This window comes from Rutilus rutilus, assembly GCF_951802725.1.
Source record: "Rutilus rutilus genome assembly, chromosome: 3".
In the NCBI taxonomy this organism is placed as follows: domain Eukaryota; kingdom Metazoa; phylum Chordata; class Actinopteri; order Cypriniformes; family Leuciscidae; genus Rutilus; species Rutilus rutilus.
In genome coordinates, this window is record NC_140211.1 from 10467009 (window position 1) to 10486017 (window position 19009).

General features: G+C 36.2%; 1 protein-coding gene across 1 annotated transcript; it reads right to left on the reverse strand.

Annotated features, from left to right (window-relative positions):
- Nucleotides 1–49: 49 nt before the first annotated feature.
- tkfc (triokinase/FMN cyclase) lies at nt 50–11830 on the reverse strand. Its single transcript, XM_084404398.1, has 16 exons — nt 11620–11830; nt 11300–11489; nt 9705–9997; nt 9552–9630; nt 9301–9390; nt 8907–8941; nt 8724–8808; nt 8547–8636; nt 8258–8374; nt 7260–7376; nt 3494–3631; nt 3259–3365; nt 2791–2894; nt 2321–2354; nt 1484–1576; nt 50–1399 (listed from the first exon to the last, which is right to left on the reverse strand). Exons 1-16 carry the CDS (start codon nt 11623–11625, stop codon nt 1241–1243), a joined length of 1737 nt encoding a protein of 578 aa, XP_084260524.1. The 5' UTR covers nt 11626–11830; the 3' UTR covers nt 50–1240.
- Nucleotides 11831–19009: the final 7179 nt, after the last annotated feature.

The following is a 19009-nucleotide window of genomic DNA, read 5'->3' on the forward strand; positions in this document are numbered from 1 at the left end:
TACCTTTAACATCTGATTATTCAAAATGATGTAATCACAGATTAAAATACAGCTTTTTTAAATTGTTTTTTATTAGTTAAATGTATTCATTTCACACATTCACAATTAATACTGCATTTAAAAATTACTTTGGTGTTAAATGAACCTTTAATAATGCTCATTTTGCATTAAAAGCTTAATCCCTTTAAAAAATATATATATTTAAAAAAAAAAATATCAACTACAAGCCCTCTCACTTTTACAATGGTTGGTCTTAGTCACTATTATTGTTTCATTAATGGTAGTGTATGATGGATGGATTATTTTATATTTCCACCATTTTCATTAAAGCTGAAGAGTGTAAATTCTGCTGAGTTAGTGGCACCAAACTACAATACAAAAAATAATTTTTAAACAGGTTTGTGTTAAACACAATTGATTGAGCCAGTATTTCTATGTTGGTCAAAAATAGTTGAATGTTGAAAATGCAGAAGAGCCAGTTTTACACTCTTCAGGGGTGTCAACTTATATCACATTTAACTGGGATCAGAGAAAGTATTTCAACATTTTTCAAATCATTCACATCTTTGAAGATCTGCACAAATCAATGTTAGCAAACCTTTGTGTGTTTTTTTTTTACAAGCCTTTTGCTTTACTGTTCCCTAAAGTGCCAACTTTTTTGAATATTACCGAACAACATCTACTTTGACCCTCAAAAACTGTAGTTGTAGCGGAGGCCTGAAAGAGTTCGGTTCATGTTGTCGCATTGTTGAAAAGACAACTGCGAATCCACTTTGTTGCACTTCAAAAGGACGAGGACTCACACTGGAATTGATGTGGAAAAACTGACGCCATTTTTACTGTTCGTACCACTGTGCTGAGGAAGATCCGGAGCTGAAATTCAGGTATGGTAATGGTCATTTCGTTTCCAACACTTGTTGTAACTGGTCGACCAATCACAACAAACAGGGCCGTCTGAACGAGCAGAGTAGACCAATCACAACAGACTGGGCCATCTGACCAATCAGAGCAGAGTAGGCTCTCAGATAGGAAGGGTTTAGAGAGACTGAATCTTAAATTCAAAGGAACCGGTTACAGACTCTTTGAAAAATTAGGAGATGTGAAATGTATATTATGTTAAAAAAAAAATTCCTTGCATGCATGTAAACCTATTGTAGGAGACCTCCAAAATAAAATTAAGAACCTTTAAAATGGCATAATAGGGGCACTTTAAGAATCTGCATATTGATGGTGAGCTTCTCTAACTATCCGCCTTCAAAGAATGGAGTATGGCCCTCAGAATGGCGGCTACCGCCACGGCACCAGGGTCAGGCTGGGTCAAATGTTCAGACGCAACGTAACTGGCACGTCCGGCCCTTGCAGTGAGACTGCGTGTAGATTCGGCTCCCAAATCTGCTTTCTGTAACAGATAGGCAAGAGCCCAATATTATAGTTGCAAGAAATTATGAGAAAACATAAAAATTGCTAAAGTGATTGTCTATACCTCCACTGCTGCTTGTAGTATAGCCATGTGACCATCAGGAGGTGCTGTGGAAAGTTTCATCAACTCCTCCACAGCAGGGCATAGGGCATCAAGCTAAAAGATAACACAGAGGGTCAGTTTCATCAATGATTTGCAGGTATCAAAAGATTTGATTTAATAAAAGGTCCAAGGATAAGACTCGCAGGTTAATTATTTCAAAAACACTGCCCAGGCAGATTAATCATTGATACATGGATATAAACGGTCAGTAGTGTTTGCCAATAGCCTACACATATTTATCCAAAATACTGATCATGTACATTCAGTAAACTATTCAGGCAAACAGGGAACTACACTACTGTTCAAAAGTAAGATTATTTTTTGAAAGAAATGAATACTTTTATTCAGCAAGGATGCATTCAATTGGTCAAAAGTGACAGTAAAGGCATTTATAATGTTGCAAAAGATTTCTATTCCGAATAACTATCAGTTTCCACAAACAATGTTGGAAACGGTTGTGCTGCTTAATAAGAAATGTTTCTTGAGCACCAAATCTTTCAAAGGATCATGAGACTGGATTAATGATGCTGAAAATTCACAAAAATGTCACAATACTACTGTTTTTACTGTATTTTTGGTCAAACAAGTGCAGCCTTGGTGAGCAGAAGAGACTTTTTTCAAATTTAAAAAATCTTCAGAGAAAAAAGATGACCTCAAACTTTTGAATGGTAGTGTAATTCATGCATATGTTAACTAATACGCTTTTACTATTTGCTAATTAAAGAATAGAGATTACCAATTTGTGTGCAACAATTACTAAAACAAGAATTTGACTCTTAATTCCTGTCTCAATCATACCATGGTCCGATCTCCTGGTTCAGCACCTCCATATCTGTCGGAAAAAAACAAGAAATACATTTGCAATAAAATGACACACATCTTTATACTTTGTGCCAAACTGTAAACTTGGCAACGTGTATATTCTAATATACTGAAAATACTAATGTATGAAGGAAACCAATTGAGAATGAGTTCATTTAATACTGGTGTCCCTGACGTACAACATTTTCCTAAATCAACATCTTTGTTGATCCTGGAACATCATTCCAATCAACCAATCAGATTTAAGGGACAAGTTTACAGTTTATGTCACGTTTAGGGTTACAGCCATTGTTAGGTGCTTCTACATCAGTGTTATTCACCATCATTTCCCTCTGATTTTAGGGATAACTTATGGGTAGGGTTAGGTTTAGGGGTAGGGATAGGGTTAGGACTACATTTTCAGACAGAACCTGACTTGGCAAAAATCACAATGACCCGCCACTGACCTTTTCATGGCCTCGGTCCCAGCATGCAATGCCTTGGCCCAAGCAGCACCATCACTGTTTTGTTTGAGATAAGGGGCAGCCGCACACAAAAACAAGCAATATAACTGGGGAGAAAAAGATAACGGATCATTTGATAATTTCATGAGAAAGACATAATTCAGTTCACACCACAACTATAATGATAAAGGCATAAAGGAACGATATCATTGGAATCACTTTAATAAAAAAAAATTCCAGATGATGAACGATAAAAACATTGACAGCCAATCAGAATCCACCAGACTTGTAAGAGCTCGAGCATTTAAAGCAGCAGCCAACTGCAGTGCGCGCTTAGAATAAACAGAACATTATCAACCACTGGTGTGGATGCTAATTTTGTTTTTGTTCTTGGTGTGAACGGGCCATTAGAGTAATTTATCAGCTCAAGCACTGGTCTAGCGCGTCAAGTGTCTGAACACATTCACATACCGCCCCTGATGATCCTCCCATCCTTTCCTGGACCAACAGACCCAGATCTGCTAGAAGCTGGCCAAGGTTTCCAGGGATTCGACTGGTCTGGAGCCACTCCTGAATGGCTGAAGTAGACCACATTGTGAAGGCAAGTGAAACATTTTGACAACATTATACATGAACACAAAATTAAGCAATATGTTGGTTTAAATAATATGTGTACTGTTTAAATGCTGAAAAAAAAAAGTTTTACCATTAGCTAAAAGAGCATGTGTGCTCCCACAATCTCCATCCCCTGCTGCGCGGTCCAACGCATTGAGTTCCTCTTGGCGCTGCAGGAGGACCTTGCACACGGACTCCAAAACCAGGCGAATGACGGAAGAAAGCGAGCCTGTGAAGCAGCACCAATGTGTCAATGAAGTGCTTCAGGAATTTCAGTAAATATACAATACTGTTCAAGTCAGATTTTTTTCAATACTTCAATACTAAAAGATACATTAAATTGACAGTAAAGACATTTATAATGTTACAAAAGGTTTCTATTTCAATGCTGTTCCTTTGAACTTTTATTTTCATCAGAGAATTCTGATTCATCTTTACCATCACAGGAATAAATTACATTTTAAAATATACTGAAATAGATAACAGCTACTTAAAAATGTGTATATTTCACAATATTACTGTTTTTACTGTATTTAAAATAAATAAATGCAGCCTTGGTGAAAATAAGAGACACCAAGGACGATAAAGATATAGTTCTAAAATTGTTCTAAATATAAAAGAATAGCAGAGTCCACACCACAAGTTTAACGATAACGGCACAGAAGAACGATACCGCTGGAATCACTTTCAGAACTATTAAAAATATTGACAGCCAATCAGAATCCACACAGCTTTCAGAGCTGGAGCATTTAAAGCGACAGACGACAAAACTGCAGCGTGCTTATAATAAACAGAACGATATCGTGGTGTGGACCCTGGTGTGGACGCTAATATAGGTATCATTATAGTTTTATAGGTTTATAGGCCTTTATTCTCACCAAGACTTGCACTGGCCCCAAGCTTTTAAACAGTCGTGCATTTATATTATTTTATTATCAGTAAATGTTAATTATTAATTATGTTCATTATTTTTTATAAAGAATTTATGTATATTATTAGTTGAATAGTTTCTTTGTGTTCTTTTTAAAGAGGTGGTATAACGCCCTTTTCACAAGATGTAAAATATGTCTTTGATGTCCCCAGAGTGTGTATGTGAAGTTTTAGCTCAAAATACCCCACAAATATTTTTATATAGCATGTTAAAATGGTCACTTTTTGAGGGTGAGCAAAAACGCACCGTTTTGTGTCTGTTCCTTTAAATGCAAATGAGCTGCTGCTCCCGGCACAGAGGGCGGAGCTTCAAGAGCTTGTGTCATTTTATCTCACACAGACATGCACTGAAAATTTCAAAAACTTTTAGCCTTTTATTTTCAAACCGGAGTCAGATGATGTCAATGATGGAGAGACTCAAGAAGAAGTGATAACATGTAGAAGCAACAGGACGTTTACTGAATGGTTAGTTGTAGGGATGGGACGGTATGAAAATTTCATATCACGATAATGAAAATCAACAAACAACAAATAAAACAAGCACAGGGTTCGTACGGGTGCTTGAAATCCTTGAAAGTGCTTGAATTTTGATGTTGTGTTTTCAAGGTTTGAAAAGTGCTTGAATTTTGGATAAAATGCTTGAAAATGCTTGAATTTGTAACTGTATTTCTTTCACAAGAAATATCTTTCTGACGAAATAGTTCTTTATTAAATGTAGAAAAAAAATGTAGCCCTTTAGAATCAGATACAGATTGATTTGCGTTACGCTGGCCAGAGCAAAAGTAGGCGGAGTTTTCATTTTGATTTCCGCGGTTGTATGGATGCACCGTTTTTATTGGCCACGCAGCGGCAACAGTTGAACTATTTTAAACTTTGACCGCGGCGTGCGCGCGAGCTCGCTGAGCTCCGCTTTGGTCCGAGTTGCGCGGCGCAACAAGCCATCGGTTTCATTTCATAGCGCAGCGCGGTCCGCGTCCTATCTGAAAGGGCCATTAGTGACTGAGAGTACTTGGTGTGATAATGTAATGTAAGTATTGCATGTCCGTTATGTCACGTTCATTTGTGGAATATGCAGTGAACATTGCCAAAATTACAGAACTGTAACGTGCAAATTAACCTGCTAACGTTAGCCCAGTGCATATTGTTCAAACCTTGTCTATATCAAGAATGTGTCCCAGAACGGGAAGGCCTGTCAAATATTTCTGTTCAAATCCTAAGTCTTCATATTTGAAATTAATTCAGTTTTACAGCCTATAAATCACATTATCTGGTTAGCAATATTTGGACATTAAGATAATGAAAACTATATTATTCATATGTTTTAGCTATATACTTAGTGATACATTTTGAAGAATAAAACTTGTGATTGGCTTAAATATTAGGGCTGCACAATATATCGAAATATTGCAAATGTATATATTACAATATGCATAATTGCATATCACAACGGCTTGCAATAACTTGGGTCATGAACAAAAGACAAAGAAAATGCTCACTGCTTTTGTCTGAATAGGCTAACTTTTGTAGCTTTAATAAGAATCAGTATATTTAATTCATGCAGTGAAAACTAAGCAGTGTTTATTTTTACATTTGATTAATCAGTTTCTGTTGTTAAATAAACCTAATGTAGGATAACCTGAACCCCTGAACCCCAGTGATGTTAAAATAACACTTCTTATGCTACAGTAAAACACTGATGTTCACTGTCAGAAGTTGTAGGGATATTTTCTTATCACAAAAAGAATGTGAAACACGTATGTGTAGGTTATATCATTTTAAAGATAATTGAAGTTAATTTGACACACTTTAAGCATTATCGTATCACATATTGAATATCGCATTATTTAATGAGTTATCGCATATCTAATTTTTCTTCAATATCGTGCAGCCCTCTGCTATTATGAAACATTTGGCTGTTTATCTCTTTTGATGTGATAAAAACACTAAATAATAATTTTAACTATGTATTGGTATGTAATTTACGGTAGTGTAAGGTGCTGGAAAAAGCTTTAAAATGGACCTGGAAAGTGCTTGAAAAGTGCTTGAATTTGACCTTGGAAAAAGTGTACGAACCCTGCAAGCAGCTCTAAGCACTTTTTTAAGCAAGATTATATTCTGTGGCATTTCCTTCCTTATAATGACCGTCGTCAATAGCAACGCATTATAACAGCGCACATGCATCACAACGGACGCGCACGCGCTCTCTCGTTTCATTCAAATACAACTTGCCGTCTTGCGTCTCCGTTTTCGATTGTATTGAAAATGAAATCAGAGTTGATTTATTGTTTACTGAGTTTGATCATATTTTTGTGATCATGAAAGATTTAAAACATTAATCTGCCTTCCGCCATTCCTTCTCGAATAAAAAAACAACAACATTGCGAGCTGCGCCTGCGTCAGACTGTTGGTGGACAGGATTTACAGTGAGTTATGAAAATCGAGATAATCAAACACGGTTTTAATGATAATTCAATTTTAAACGATAATACTAACCGTCAGTACATTTTATCGTGGTTTATAGCGAAACCGGTAATCGTCCCATCCCTAGTTAGTTGATGAATTTATGTAGCTTATGTGTAGTTATCTTCTAGTCATTGATTATCATATTCTGTCTTGATAATCTATAAATCATTTTCAGGGGGCAGGTTTATGTAAATTTTAGGGTTGGTGATGTCACTAACCCGGGAGGAATGTCGTGTAGTCCCTACCAGCCGTTTGTTGTAGTCCTTAAAAAGCAATTTCTTAAAAAGCAAATATCTCCCTTTGCTTTGAACTTTGAGCATTGTAACTTTGCAGATGTTGTTTATGCTCAAACAGCAGCATTACACACTAACTAAAGTTTAAAAAAAAAATCAACCACCCCTTTAATGTCATTGAGGCACATATGACCATATTTTGAAAAATGTATATTTTGCACTCCTCTCTACCTTCATGATATTTCTCTGAAGCTGCGGCAGGTTTTTCTGCAGGTTCCATGAACAGGTTCCTCCCACTCACAGAGGTCGTGCTGAGGTTAGGCCAGGCCGGGGCTGTGGTTTTAGCATCTGAGAAAGACAAATCAGTGATGTATTTAAAGTGTATATCTATATTAGTTGCGAGCGGTAACTTTTTTAACCGGGTATGCTGGGTGATGTGTTATGTCAAAAATGCACCTGGTGCACGTTGGATGGATGCGCGTCTGCTTACCCGAAACTATCAGTGAGTGGCAGATTTAAAGAAAATTACCGTCGTTTGGCAAATAAATAAATGACAGAGTTACATACGTATTACTAACATTTTATCATGCAAGCTTTATGATACACCACAAACAAGGGAATTTATAGTAATTTATAGTGTTAATACTAATCAGCGAGTCCATGAATGACTTGGGTATACATATATATATATATATATATAGTGAGTATACTGTATATACAATATACAAATCAGTGACACTTCACATACACTGCACTACATGCTATATATGTATGTGTACACTGTAAAAAAAGAAAAGTTGACTTAACTTAAAATTGTAAGGCAACTTGCTGCACAGATTTTTTGAGTTGACTCAACTAATAGAGTTTACTCAACTAGAGATGTTATAGTTGAGTCAACTCAACTATAGAGATGTTTTAGTTGAGTCAACTCAAAAAATCTGTGCAGCAAGTTGCCTTACAATTTTAAGTTAAGTCAACTTTTCTTTTTTTACAGTGTATATATACACAGTATATACTGTAAATTCACTACATATGCATTCATTTCAGAGTATACTGGCAAATTAGCAATTTTATCATCTTAAAGATGCTGTGTGCAGTGAAACTTTGTTCATGCGTTTAATATTCATTTTAGCTCTGTCATTATAACACTCATTTTCTGAGGACTAACTAATGATTCCAATGTCATCCAGTTAAGTGTGCATGTAAAATTGGATTTAAAGCGAACGCACCAAACAGTCTGAGCATCTCTTCATCAACCTTCATTAAAGAAAGAGACATTCCCGCCATCTCCAGTGATGTCATGAACGATCCCGACATCACCCTGACAACCAGCACACCACGCTCCTCTGAAAAGGAGAATCGAATCAAACGCAGTCAACACCAGTTGAAGACCTCTAGTTTCCAAACAGTATAATGAAATGCAAATATTAGGATATAACAAGATCATTTATTCAGTTCTATATTATTTTGTCTAAAATTGAATGTTTTAAATCTAGTGTTGTGCTACTTGAGTCTCACCTAGGCAGTGTACAGCTGCTTTGGAAACCACAGCTATTTCCAAACATGAAAGACCACCAAGATTATTCACACACAGCACCACCTTGTCTCCTGTTAGAGAAATACATTTTTGAATACACATTCATGCAAACGCACACCTTCTGAATCAACCCTGTGCTGACCAGTTACACATCATACCTGACTTCAGGGACAGATGCGATTTGTTTGAGGAATCAGTCATGTGACTTATTATAGTTTTCACAACTTCATCGGCAGAGGCCACCTGAAAAAAATAAAATAAAATCAAAACCATCAATCTCAAAAGACCATACATTACTCTTTACTGTAGGACTGGATGAACAGCATTTTGAAAAGACTCACTTTTGATCTCTTAATACCTGGTTCTCCATGGATCCCTATACAAATAAATATAATGTACATTTTCATATATAAATATAGTATATAAACATTCTTTTTTTAAAGGATTTGACATGCAAGGACACATGAAATTGATCAGCAAAAGACATTTATAATTTTACAAAAGATTTCCTTTTTTAAATAAATGCTTTTCTTTTGCTGGTCTATTTATCAAGAGTCCTGAAAAAATGTATCACGTTAAGTAAAAAGTTAAATGTATCTGCTGTCAAATCAATTAATTGTGATTATACACAAACATAAAAGCTATATACACGTACTTACTTCTACATAAAATAACATTTTAAAATAATCGTTTTTTTTTTTTATCTTTACTCTTTTTGTTATAGATCTCTCTTACCCAGTCCCAACTCCATCTCTCCTGGTGGAAGCTGGAAAGATGGAAGGCATCCGGGAACACTGCATGGAGACAGACTAACACCCAATGTGCCTGTTAAAACAACAATATATATAATGTCAGTGTGTATATATATAAATACAGTATATTGCCTGGCACAGTGGTTGGACTTTCACAATTATTATTATTATTTTTTTGGTACTGCAACATTTAAGCTATAACAACCCAAATGGTACTATGCTGGTCTTTCTCACCAATATTTTGTGTTGCTTTGTTCACCCATGCAACAATTTCATCCAAAGGACAGCCTTTCTCTGCTAGAGCTCCAGCTAGCTAAAAAGAAACATGGCATTTATTAAAAACCAATCAAATTGATTAATATAGCCGTGTCAAGCTGATTCTGGTACCTTATGAATGAACACAGTTCCACACAAGCCTCTCCTGCCGGCCTTGCTGGGCTGAGCGAAGGCGCAGTCATCAGCCACAATCACCATGTCCACCTGGACGCCCTGCAATCTGGCCTGTTCGACAGCTATGCCAAAGTTTAGACGGTCACCCGTGTAGTTCTTCACGATGAGCAGGACTCCTGAGGCGCCTCCCTTCCACAGAGTCAGGATGGCAGCCAGCACACTTCCCGGAGGAGGGGACGCAAACACTGCTCCCGCCACAGCTCCGGACAGCATCCCCCTGCCAATGTAACCTGAGTGAGAGTGAGAGTAGCTCAAGTACAGCAATGGCACTTGCAACACCAAGTTCAAAGGTTCAATTCCCAGGGAATGCATAAACTGTTACAACTGTTCATATGCAAGTCATGTTTGCTAAAAGCATGCATAAAAGTACATTTTTTTTTTTTTAAAGAAGTCTCTTATACTCACCAAGACTGCATTTTTGGGATCAAAAATTACAGTAAAACAGTAGTATTGTGAAATATTTTTTCAATTTAAAAGAACTTTTAAAATGCAATGTCAATTTTCAGCATCATTACTCCAGTCTTCAGTGTCACATGATCCTTCAGAAATCATTATAAAATGCTGATTTGATTGCTGCTCAAGAAATATTTCTTATTTTTATCAATGTTTAAAGCAGTTGTGCTGTGGAAACAATGATGCATTTTGTGAGGATTCTTTGATGAATAGAAAAATGTTATCTTTTTTTTACATTATAAATGACTTCTGGTCAATTGAATGTGTCCTTGCTGAAATAAAAGTAATAATTTCCTACAAATCTTTTCTTAAAAGATTTTTTATATAAAAAATTTTTTTTACTGACCCCAAAGATTTTAACAGTAGTGTAAATGTTATAAAAATGGACTATGCAACCACAAACTTTAAATAGCTGTAAAATCACCTTCAAACTGCAAACAAACCAGTTTAAGGACCAACCAGGAATACATTTGTGATATAATGTATAGACCTATGTAGCTCCGCCCCTTTTCAGCGGTCTGTATTTTCACAGCGATTTGCGTGTTTATTAATGAACGGCTCGTTTTAAAATCTTCCCGGTCGATTTACATTTGTTAAGTCATCTGCTTTAAACATTACAGTCCTCATGATAACTTTCGTTAACTTTACATTAAGTAAATCCACTTAAAAAGCTAATTACTCCTGGACAGAAATGCCATATAAATATACAGAGCGACCGCAAAACGGAAGTTAAAAGACAATATTCCAAAGATGGCGGCGCCCTTGTTTCTCTGGTGCATAAGGTCTATTAAAATGATACAGTATCATATTCCCTCTTGGTGAGCACAGGGCTTTACTTTAATGTTTTGTCAGGTGACCTAAAAAGTGCATCATATAATCTAAAAGAACCTGTTTTATTAAAGTCAAAAATATGATTTAAAATGTCTGGTTCCACCTGACTACATCAGATTACAGCAACTAATGTAATTGTAATAACTAAATCATATGTTCTTCTTCTTCTTTTTTTTTTTTTTTTTTAAAAATACAGTTACGAACATTGCACAATAGAATAGAGGAGGTGCTGCTGTTTCACGCATTACCTGCATGTGCGGGTTCATGGCCAGATCCTCCTCCGGACAGCAGCGCTACCTTTCCCTTAATGTTCTCCAGATCGGCCCGCAGCACAACTCTGTGCCCCCGCAGCAGCGCCAGACCCCCGGTACTCCTGACGAGACCCTCCAAAGCCTCGTCCACACACTTCTCAACCGAGTTCAATAATTTACTCCGCACCTGCTCCAACCGTATAAAAAGAATACATTAGCCAGTCACTACTGAACAGTTGTTTCAAAATCATATGCTTTGCACAATCAACATGTAACAAGTTTGTTGCAATATGCCTGCAGGAGACACCGTTACACACCTCCATCACGCCTGCAGTCAGTGCACAACCTTCGTCCTTTGATCACTTCCGCAACGATGACGTCACGAAGCCCGCCCAGAGAATGTCTAGATAGATACAGAGCCGTTGAAAAACATATTTAACGGCTCTGGATAGATATATGATCTCTATGCTCTGGCCCGCCCCAGAACACTTCTTCTTCTTCTTCTTCTTCTTCTTCTTTTAGTTGTCTGGCCGTTCACTCCATAGGAGCATTACCGCCACCTACTGAATATTTTATCCACCTGGGTGATGAATCTGTTTTCTTTTCTTTTCTTTTCTTTTCTTTTCTTTTCTTTTCTTTTCTTTTCTTTTCTTTTCTTTTCTTTTCTTTTCTTTTCTTTTCCCTTTCCTTTTCCTTCCTTTCCCCTTCCTTTCCTTTCCTTCCTTCCTAAAAAAAAAAAAAAAAAAAAAAAAATTTAAAGGGATACTCCACTTTTTTCGGAAATATGCTCATTTTACAACTCCCCCAGAGTTAAACAGATGAGTTTTACCGTTTTAGAATCCATTCAGCCGAACTCCGGGTCTGACGGTACCACTTTTAGCATAGCTTAGCATAGATCATTGATTCAGACGAGTCCAGTAGCATTTCTTTCAAAATGACCAAAGAGTTTCAATATTTTTCCTATTTAAAACTTGACTCTTCTGTAGTTAAACCGTGTACTAAGATCGACGGAAAATGAAAAGTTGCGATTTTCTAAGCCTATATGGCTAGGAACTACTCTCATTCCGGCGTAATAATCAAGGAACTGTGCGGCCGTACCATGGGTGCAGCAGGCGTAGTGATATGACGCAGCGCCTGAAAATAGGTCTAATAGGTTAGACAAACTTAGTCCCGGTCACGTTGGAAGAAGTTACCGAGCTGGGGACTATTTTTAGGCGCTGCGTCATATCACTACTCCTGCTGCACCCATGGTACGGCCGCACAGTTCCTTGATTATTACGCCGGAATGAGAGTAGTTCCTAGCCATATAGGCTTAGAAAATCGCAACTTTTCATTTTCCGTCGATCTTAGTACACGGTTTAACTACAGAAGAGTCAAGTTTTAAATAGGAAAAATATTGAAACTCTTTGGTCATTTTGAAAGAAATGCTACTGGACTCGTCTGAATCAATGATCTATGCTAAGCTAAGCTAAAAGTGGTACCGTCAGACCCGGAGTTCGGCTGAATGGATTCTAAAACGGTAAAACTCATCTGTTTAACTCTGGGGGAGTTGTAAAATGAGCATATTTCCGAAAAAAGTGGAGTATCCCTTTAAGGGAGGTGGATACCCCACGCCCCAGAACAGGAGTGCTCATCTCCAATTTATATATTTTTAACTCTTTCCCCGTCATTGACGGAATTGTCCCAAACTGTTTATATATGTAAATAAAAGCCTACATTTAATCTGTTCATCATATAACGCGAACGAGTCTCTTCAGAAAATTTTGACTAAATTCATTTAATGAACTTTTTGAAGCATCAAAGTGGTAGTTGCATTGCTGTCAAAGGAGGGATAGAAATGGGTCAGATTTTATTAAAAAATATCTTCATTTGTGTTCTGAACTGAAATTCTTACGGGTTTGAGGGTGAGTCATTTTCAAACAGAATTGTCATTTTTGGTTGAACTATCCCATTAATTCTGAGTTTTAATCTCCTATATAAATCCTGCTTTTATGACCAAAATGACCAATGCATGACCAATTATTCTCTAGAGTATGTTTGTAGAAACAATAATAATAATCAAAATAATAATATACTTAAATAGTAAACTCATATCCACTTTTTCCTCTCTTTATTATTAAATATGATTACAATTTACTACATCAGCAATATAACTAAGCACATATCTCATTTACACAACATTGATGTTCTTCATCATTCATATATACTGTGTGTATATATATATATATATATATATATATATATATATATATATATATATATATATATACATATTATCATTGTTATTATTATTTATTTTATTTTATTTTTTTACCAGATCATTACGCTCAAAGTGTTTATTTAATGCAAGCAAATGAACAAAACTAACAAATACAAAGTTATATTTGAAGAAACTTTGCAAAGGACTACATTTGTATTAAACATAAAGGCCCCCGCATTTTTATGGTTAATCTTTTCTAGTGAATGGCAATTTCTTTTGCTTGGACAGAAAGAGAATGGATTGCATTACACTGCTTGGTCCCATTATCCATAAATTGATGCCCGCTAGCAGGCAAAAAGTATAGTTTGACAAATGTCCATTCATAATGATCAGGAAACATTCCAGGCCATATGGAACAGATATGGAAACTAGAATGCCAGTGATAATTACAAATGCCCTCTTTTTCTGATGGTGCATCCCTTCCTTCTGTGTTTCACCAGGACTTGGTCTCAACAGGATCTTGAGCACTCCTAGACTACAAGTAGTGATCACCAACAGGCTGATTGCTAGGTAAGAAGTGTAGACCTCAGTTTGGGTGTGTGGATAGGTCCAAACAGAAAGTCCTCCATAAACTACACTCAGCATCCAGACCAGTCCAGCACTGATATATCTGTGCTTCACAAAGGCTGGGTTGCGGTACATCGCAGGATGAGCCACAGCTATGTAGCGCTCAACACAAATCAAGCTGTTCATAAGGGGTCGTCCAACCATGTAGCTTCCAGAAAATAATACAGAAATGGTCATTGTGTATTCATAGTTAAAGAGAAAGGCAACCATACAAACGCAATAAAGTACCATCACAAAAACCTCTAGTGCAGAAAGGTTCATTGTAAAGATTTCTGAGGCTGCCAGACGTCCCCTAATCCTAATATTACTTGTGCCCAGCCAGAGGACCCAGATTTGGATGGGCAGGAGGAAAATTAAGTCTAGTGCTATTACAGAAAGATGAAGTGAATACCCTGGCTCTGTGCATTGGAACCCAAAAGAAGATGTTTGGTTCTTGGAGACAGTGCTGTTCATGTTTCTCTTCAAGTTAAATATGCAAGAGTTCCTAAAGGACATCAAGAACAACAAATAATGAAATAGTAGCAATGAATATACATTCCAATGTAAAACAACAAGACCAAGAAATGTATTCAGTATATTACACTGACCTGATGTTGGACAGATCAGCGTGATTTCAGTGTCGTTCCTGCAGTGTCGATTCTCTCACGTTGGTTTCATCACATATGTCACATTTGTTTGCATCTGTATCTCTATGTGTGCTTTATGAAAGGAAAATATGCAAATATGGAATGAAAAGCAGCATTTTAAAAACATGTGTTCATTTGAGTATGTGTTCACAGTTTTATATTGCAGAATTTGACTGTAAATGTCATATTTACTGCTCTGATTTGTTAATGACAATAAGATTGATGTGTATTGTGTCCATGGACATTTGTTTTATCGATTTTGAGTAAAAACTGTGAATGTATTAGGGAAGTGCTTGACTTGTCACTTTTTTGCCTTTACATAGGCGGTAAAAAATGTTTTTATTAAAGAAGTGTCTTATGCTCACCAAGGCTACATTTGATGAAAAATACAGTAATATTGTGATTTTTTTTATTATTATTATTTTAAAATGTAATTTATTCCATTTACAGTTTTTCTCAGTCGCTTTGGTGCGTTTTTCACATCATCCCTAACATGTGCAAAATAATAAGTGCATTTCTCAGAACAATTTGTACAAACTGCAATATACAATAGATATGTTTCTAAAGCTAGTCAGTCACTAAAAATCCTTAGTACATCTCTCAAAAGTAAATATTCATGCCAATGATCATGTCAGTGTCATCAGAATGATAAGTCATTTAGTCATTGTTCACGAACAAGCTCGTCAAAATGTTTAGGCATGTTGTCAATGTAACTGTGTACTTTGACACTATTACCAGATGTAAACTTAGGCTACAGTTTGGATGACAGTTACTGTATTGAAAATGCACAAGGCTGCACTTCTATGGCATATATCAATTTCAAAAGTACTATTTACATATTACTGTATGTGGGTGATTGATTGAAAGAGACAAAAGAGATTTTGTTTTTCACAGCTTTTACTAGTGCTACTTTATGAAAGAAAAAAACAAAATAATTTACAGTAAGAAAAAGACAAGGGGCACAGAGGAAAATAAAAACTAAATTAGAAAGAAACACAGGAAAGGCATAACTTTGCCCGCAGGCCGCAGCACTGTTCTAGTGCTGTCTCTGCACAAGATGCACCTTTGAGCAGTTTAGACAACTGGTTGATTGTTGGTTGAACTAACACTTTACATTCCTTGAGTGAGGGTCAGTTTCACCTGCACGAGTCATCAATTCACGTTTTTGTACAAAAGGTCTAATAGAAATGTGTAAAACTATGCTTGACAGTTTATGACAAATAGTTACAGTTTTTCTCAGTCGCTTTGGTGCATTTCTCACATCACTATTTACATTTGCACAACAGTTAGTTCAACCTCCACAACATTTAGTCATGTGTGCACATCATAGTAGCAGTTTCTCATTCCTTCCAACAAATTGCAAATGCTTTTGGACATGCAACAATTGCTTTCATACAACTCTCTGCTGTTTTATAACATTATCATTTGCTTATGTCATGTCAGTCAAAATTAACTATACTTGTGAATGCTGAATAGTCACTCCATATAAAACTAATAGTCCTCATTTCATTGCTTGAGTCATTACATACAAAAATGTTGAACTAGTTGTCAAAATCTGTCAAGCAAATTTTACACATTTTTTAAAATCTTTTTTCCCTGAAAATGTCTCCTAAATTGAACAATTTCTCTCAGGTGAATCTCAGCTTTCACTGATGAGGATGTGCATGAATGATTACAGTACTATGTATGTTCAGTTCCAATATGCACTGCAATATTGTTTACAGTTGTGCACGGCTCTACCCAAAGGGAGTTTATGTTTGTTGTAAATAAGGGTGTATTTTTTCTTTTGCACAATGCTGTGAACAAATTAGAATTGCAAAGAGCATATGCAGTAAAAATGTGAAACATATTCAGTGTCTTGTACTCAGTTACCTCACTAAATACAGTAATGTGTAACTTTACTGTATTTTTCAAATGGCTGTGCAAATAGTATATGCTGTCTTGAGCATTTTCAGGTAGTGTCACCAAGACCTGACTTTTTTGCTTTGGAAAACATTTAGAGAGTAAACTGTCATAATGAAAACGTGACAAAGCCATTTGACTATCTTGTTCATAAACAATGGTGTCAGGACTTTTCATTTTGATGACACTGACACTTTCATTGACATGAATACTTGCTTTTGAGGAATGAGCTATCCATTTTGAGCAAGTGACATGCTTTTGCAGGTTATCAACTAGGTTTTGCAGTTTGTACTAATTGTTTTGAGAACTGCATTAACTGTTGTGCAAATGTAAATAGTGATGTGAGAAATGCACCAAAGCGACTGAGAAAAACTGTAATGAAACTGTATGAACAAGATAGTCAAATGGCTTTGTCATGTTTTCATTATGACAGTTTACTCTGTAAATGTTTTCCAATGCAAAAAAAGTCAGATCTTGGTGACACTACCTGAACATGCTCAAGACAGCACTATATACTATTTGCACAGCCATTTGAAAAATACAGTAAAGTTACACATTACTGTATTTAGTGAGGTAACTGAGTACAAGACACTGAATATGTATGTTTCACATTTTTACTGCATATGCTCTTTGCAATTCTAAATTGTTCACAGCATTGTGCAAAAGAAAAAATACATCCTTATTTACAACAAACATAAACTCCCTTTGGGTAGAGCTGTGCACAACTGTGAACAATATTGCAGTGCATATTGGAACTGAACATACAACATACATAGTACTGTAATCACTCATGCACATCCAGATGTTCCTCTCTGTCTGGCCGCATAATTTCATTACATCACAGCGAATATCATCTCTTGCTCAATTGCAAATTGTTCAATTTAGGAGACATTTTCAGGGAAAAAATTTGTAAAATTTGCTTGACAGATTTTGACAACTAGTTCAACATTTTTGTATGTAATGACTCAAGCAATGAAATGAGGACTATTAGTTTTATATGGAGTGACTATTCAGCATTCACAAGGATAGTTAATTTTGACTGACATGACATAAGCAAATGATAATGTTATAAAACAGCAGAGAGTTGTATTAAAGCAATTGATGCATGTCCAAAAGCATTTGCAATTTGTTGGAAGGAATGAGAAACTGCTACTATGATGTGCACAAATGACTAAATGTTGTGGAGGTTGAACTAACTGTTGTGCAAATGTAAATAGTGATGTGAGAAATGCACCAAAGCGACTGAGAAAAACTGTAGTCTGCACAATTGGTGTCATGTGGTGTTGGTGAATTTATTTTGACACTTTAAATGCTAAAAGTGTTTTAGGTTGAGCACAGGAGTGTTTAACTGATTCAAACAGAATTAGACCATATGATGGTTGTGTTTATGTTATGACAACAAAATAAGGTTTTTATAAGACATTGTATAGTTTTGACAAAAGTGTTCCATTTTGCAAATGATCTGAGGTGTTGTGTTACTTTGGTGTAGTGTTGTGCTAATTGTGTGAAGGGGGTTGAAAACGCGGGCCCTGTTTTCAAAATTGTGCTTAAGCAATTGAAAAAAAACTGTAATAGCACATATCTCATTTACACAACATTGATGTTCTTCATCATTCATATATATATATATATATATATATATACACACACACATACGTATATTATCATTGTTATAATTATTATTATTTTTTTTTTTTACCAGATCATTACGCTCAAAGTGTTTATTTAATGCAAGCAAATGAACAAAACTAACAAATACAAAGTTATATTTGAAGAAACTTTGCAAAGGACTACATTTGTATTAAACATAAAGGCCCCCGCATTTTTATGGTTAATCTTTTCTAGTGAATGGCAATTTCTTTTGCTTGGACAGAAAGAGAATGGATTGCATTACACTGCTTGGTCCCATTATCCATAAATTGATACCCGCTAGCAGGCAAAAAGTATAGTTTGACAAATGTCCATTCACAATGATCAGGAAACATTCCAGGCCATATGGAACAGATATGCAAACTAGAATGCCAGTGATAATTACAAATGCCCTCTTTTTCTGGTGGTGCATCCCTTCCTTCTGTGTTTCACCAGGACTTGGTCTCAACAGGATCTTGAGCACTCCTAGACTACAAGTAGTGATCACCAACAGGCTGATTGCTAGGTAAGAAGTGTAGACCTCAGTTTGGGTGTGTGGATAGGTCCAAACAGAAAGTCCTCCATAAACTACGCTCAGCATCCAGACCAGTCCAGCACTGATATATCTGTGCTTCACAAAGGCTGGGTTGCGGTACATCGCAGGATGAGCCACAGCCATGTAGCGCTCAACACAAATCAAGCTGTTCATAAGGGGTCGTCCAA

What these genes read in the sequence shown, in the direction of transcription:
- tkfc (XM_084404398.1), bottom strand. An exon ending in AGAGATGGAGTTGGGACTGG is followed by an intron (nt 8,942 to 9,300) that starts GTAAGAGAGATC and finishes TTATTTGTATAG; the next exon opens with GGATCCATGGAGAACCAGGT. An exon ending in TGGGAGGATCATCAGGGGCG is followed by an intron (nt 2,895 to 3,258) that starts GTATGTGAATGT and finishes TTTTCTCCCCAG; the next exon opens with TTATATTGCTTGTTTTTGTG.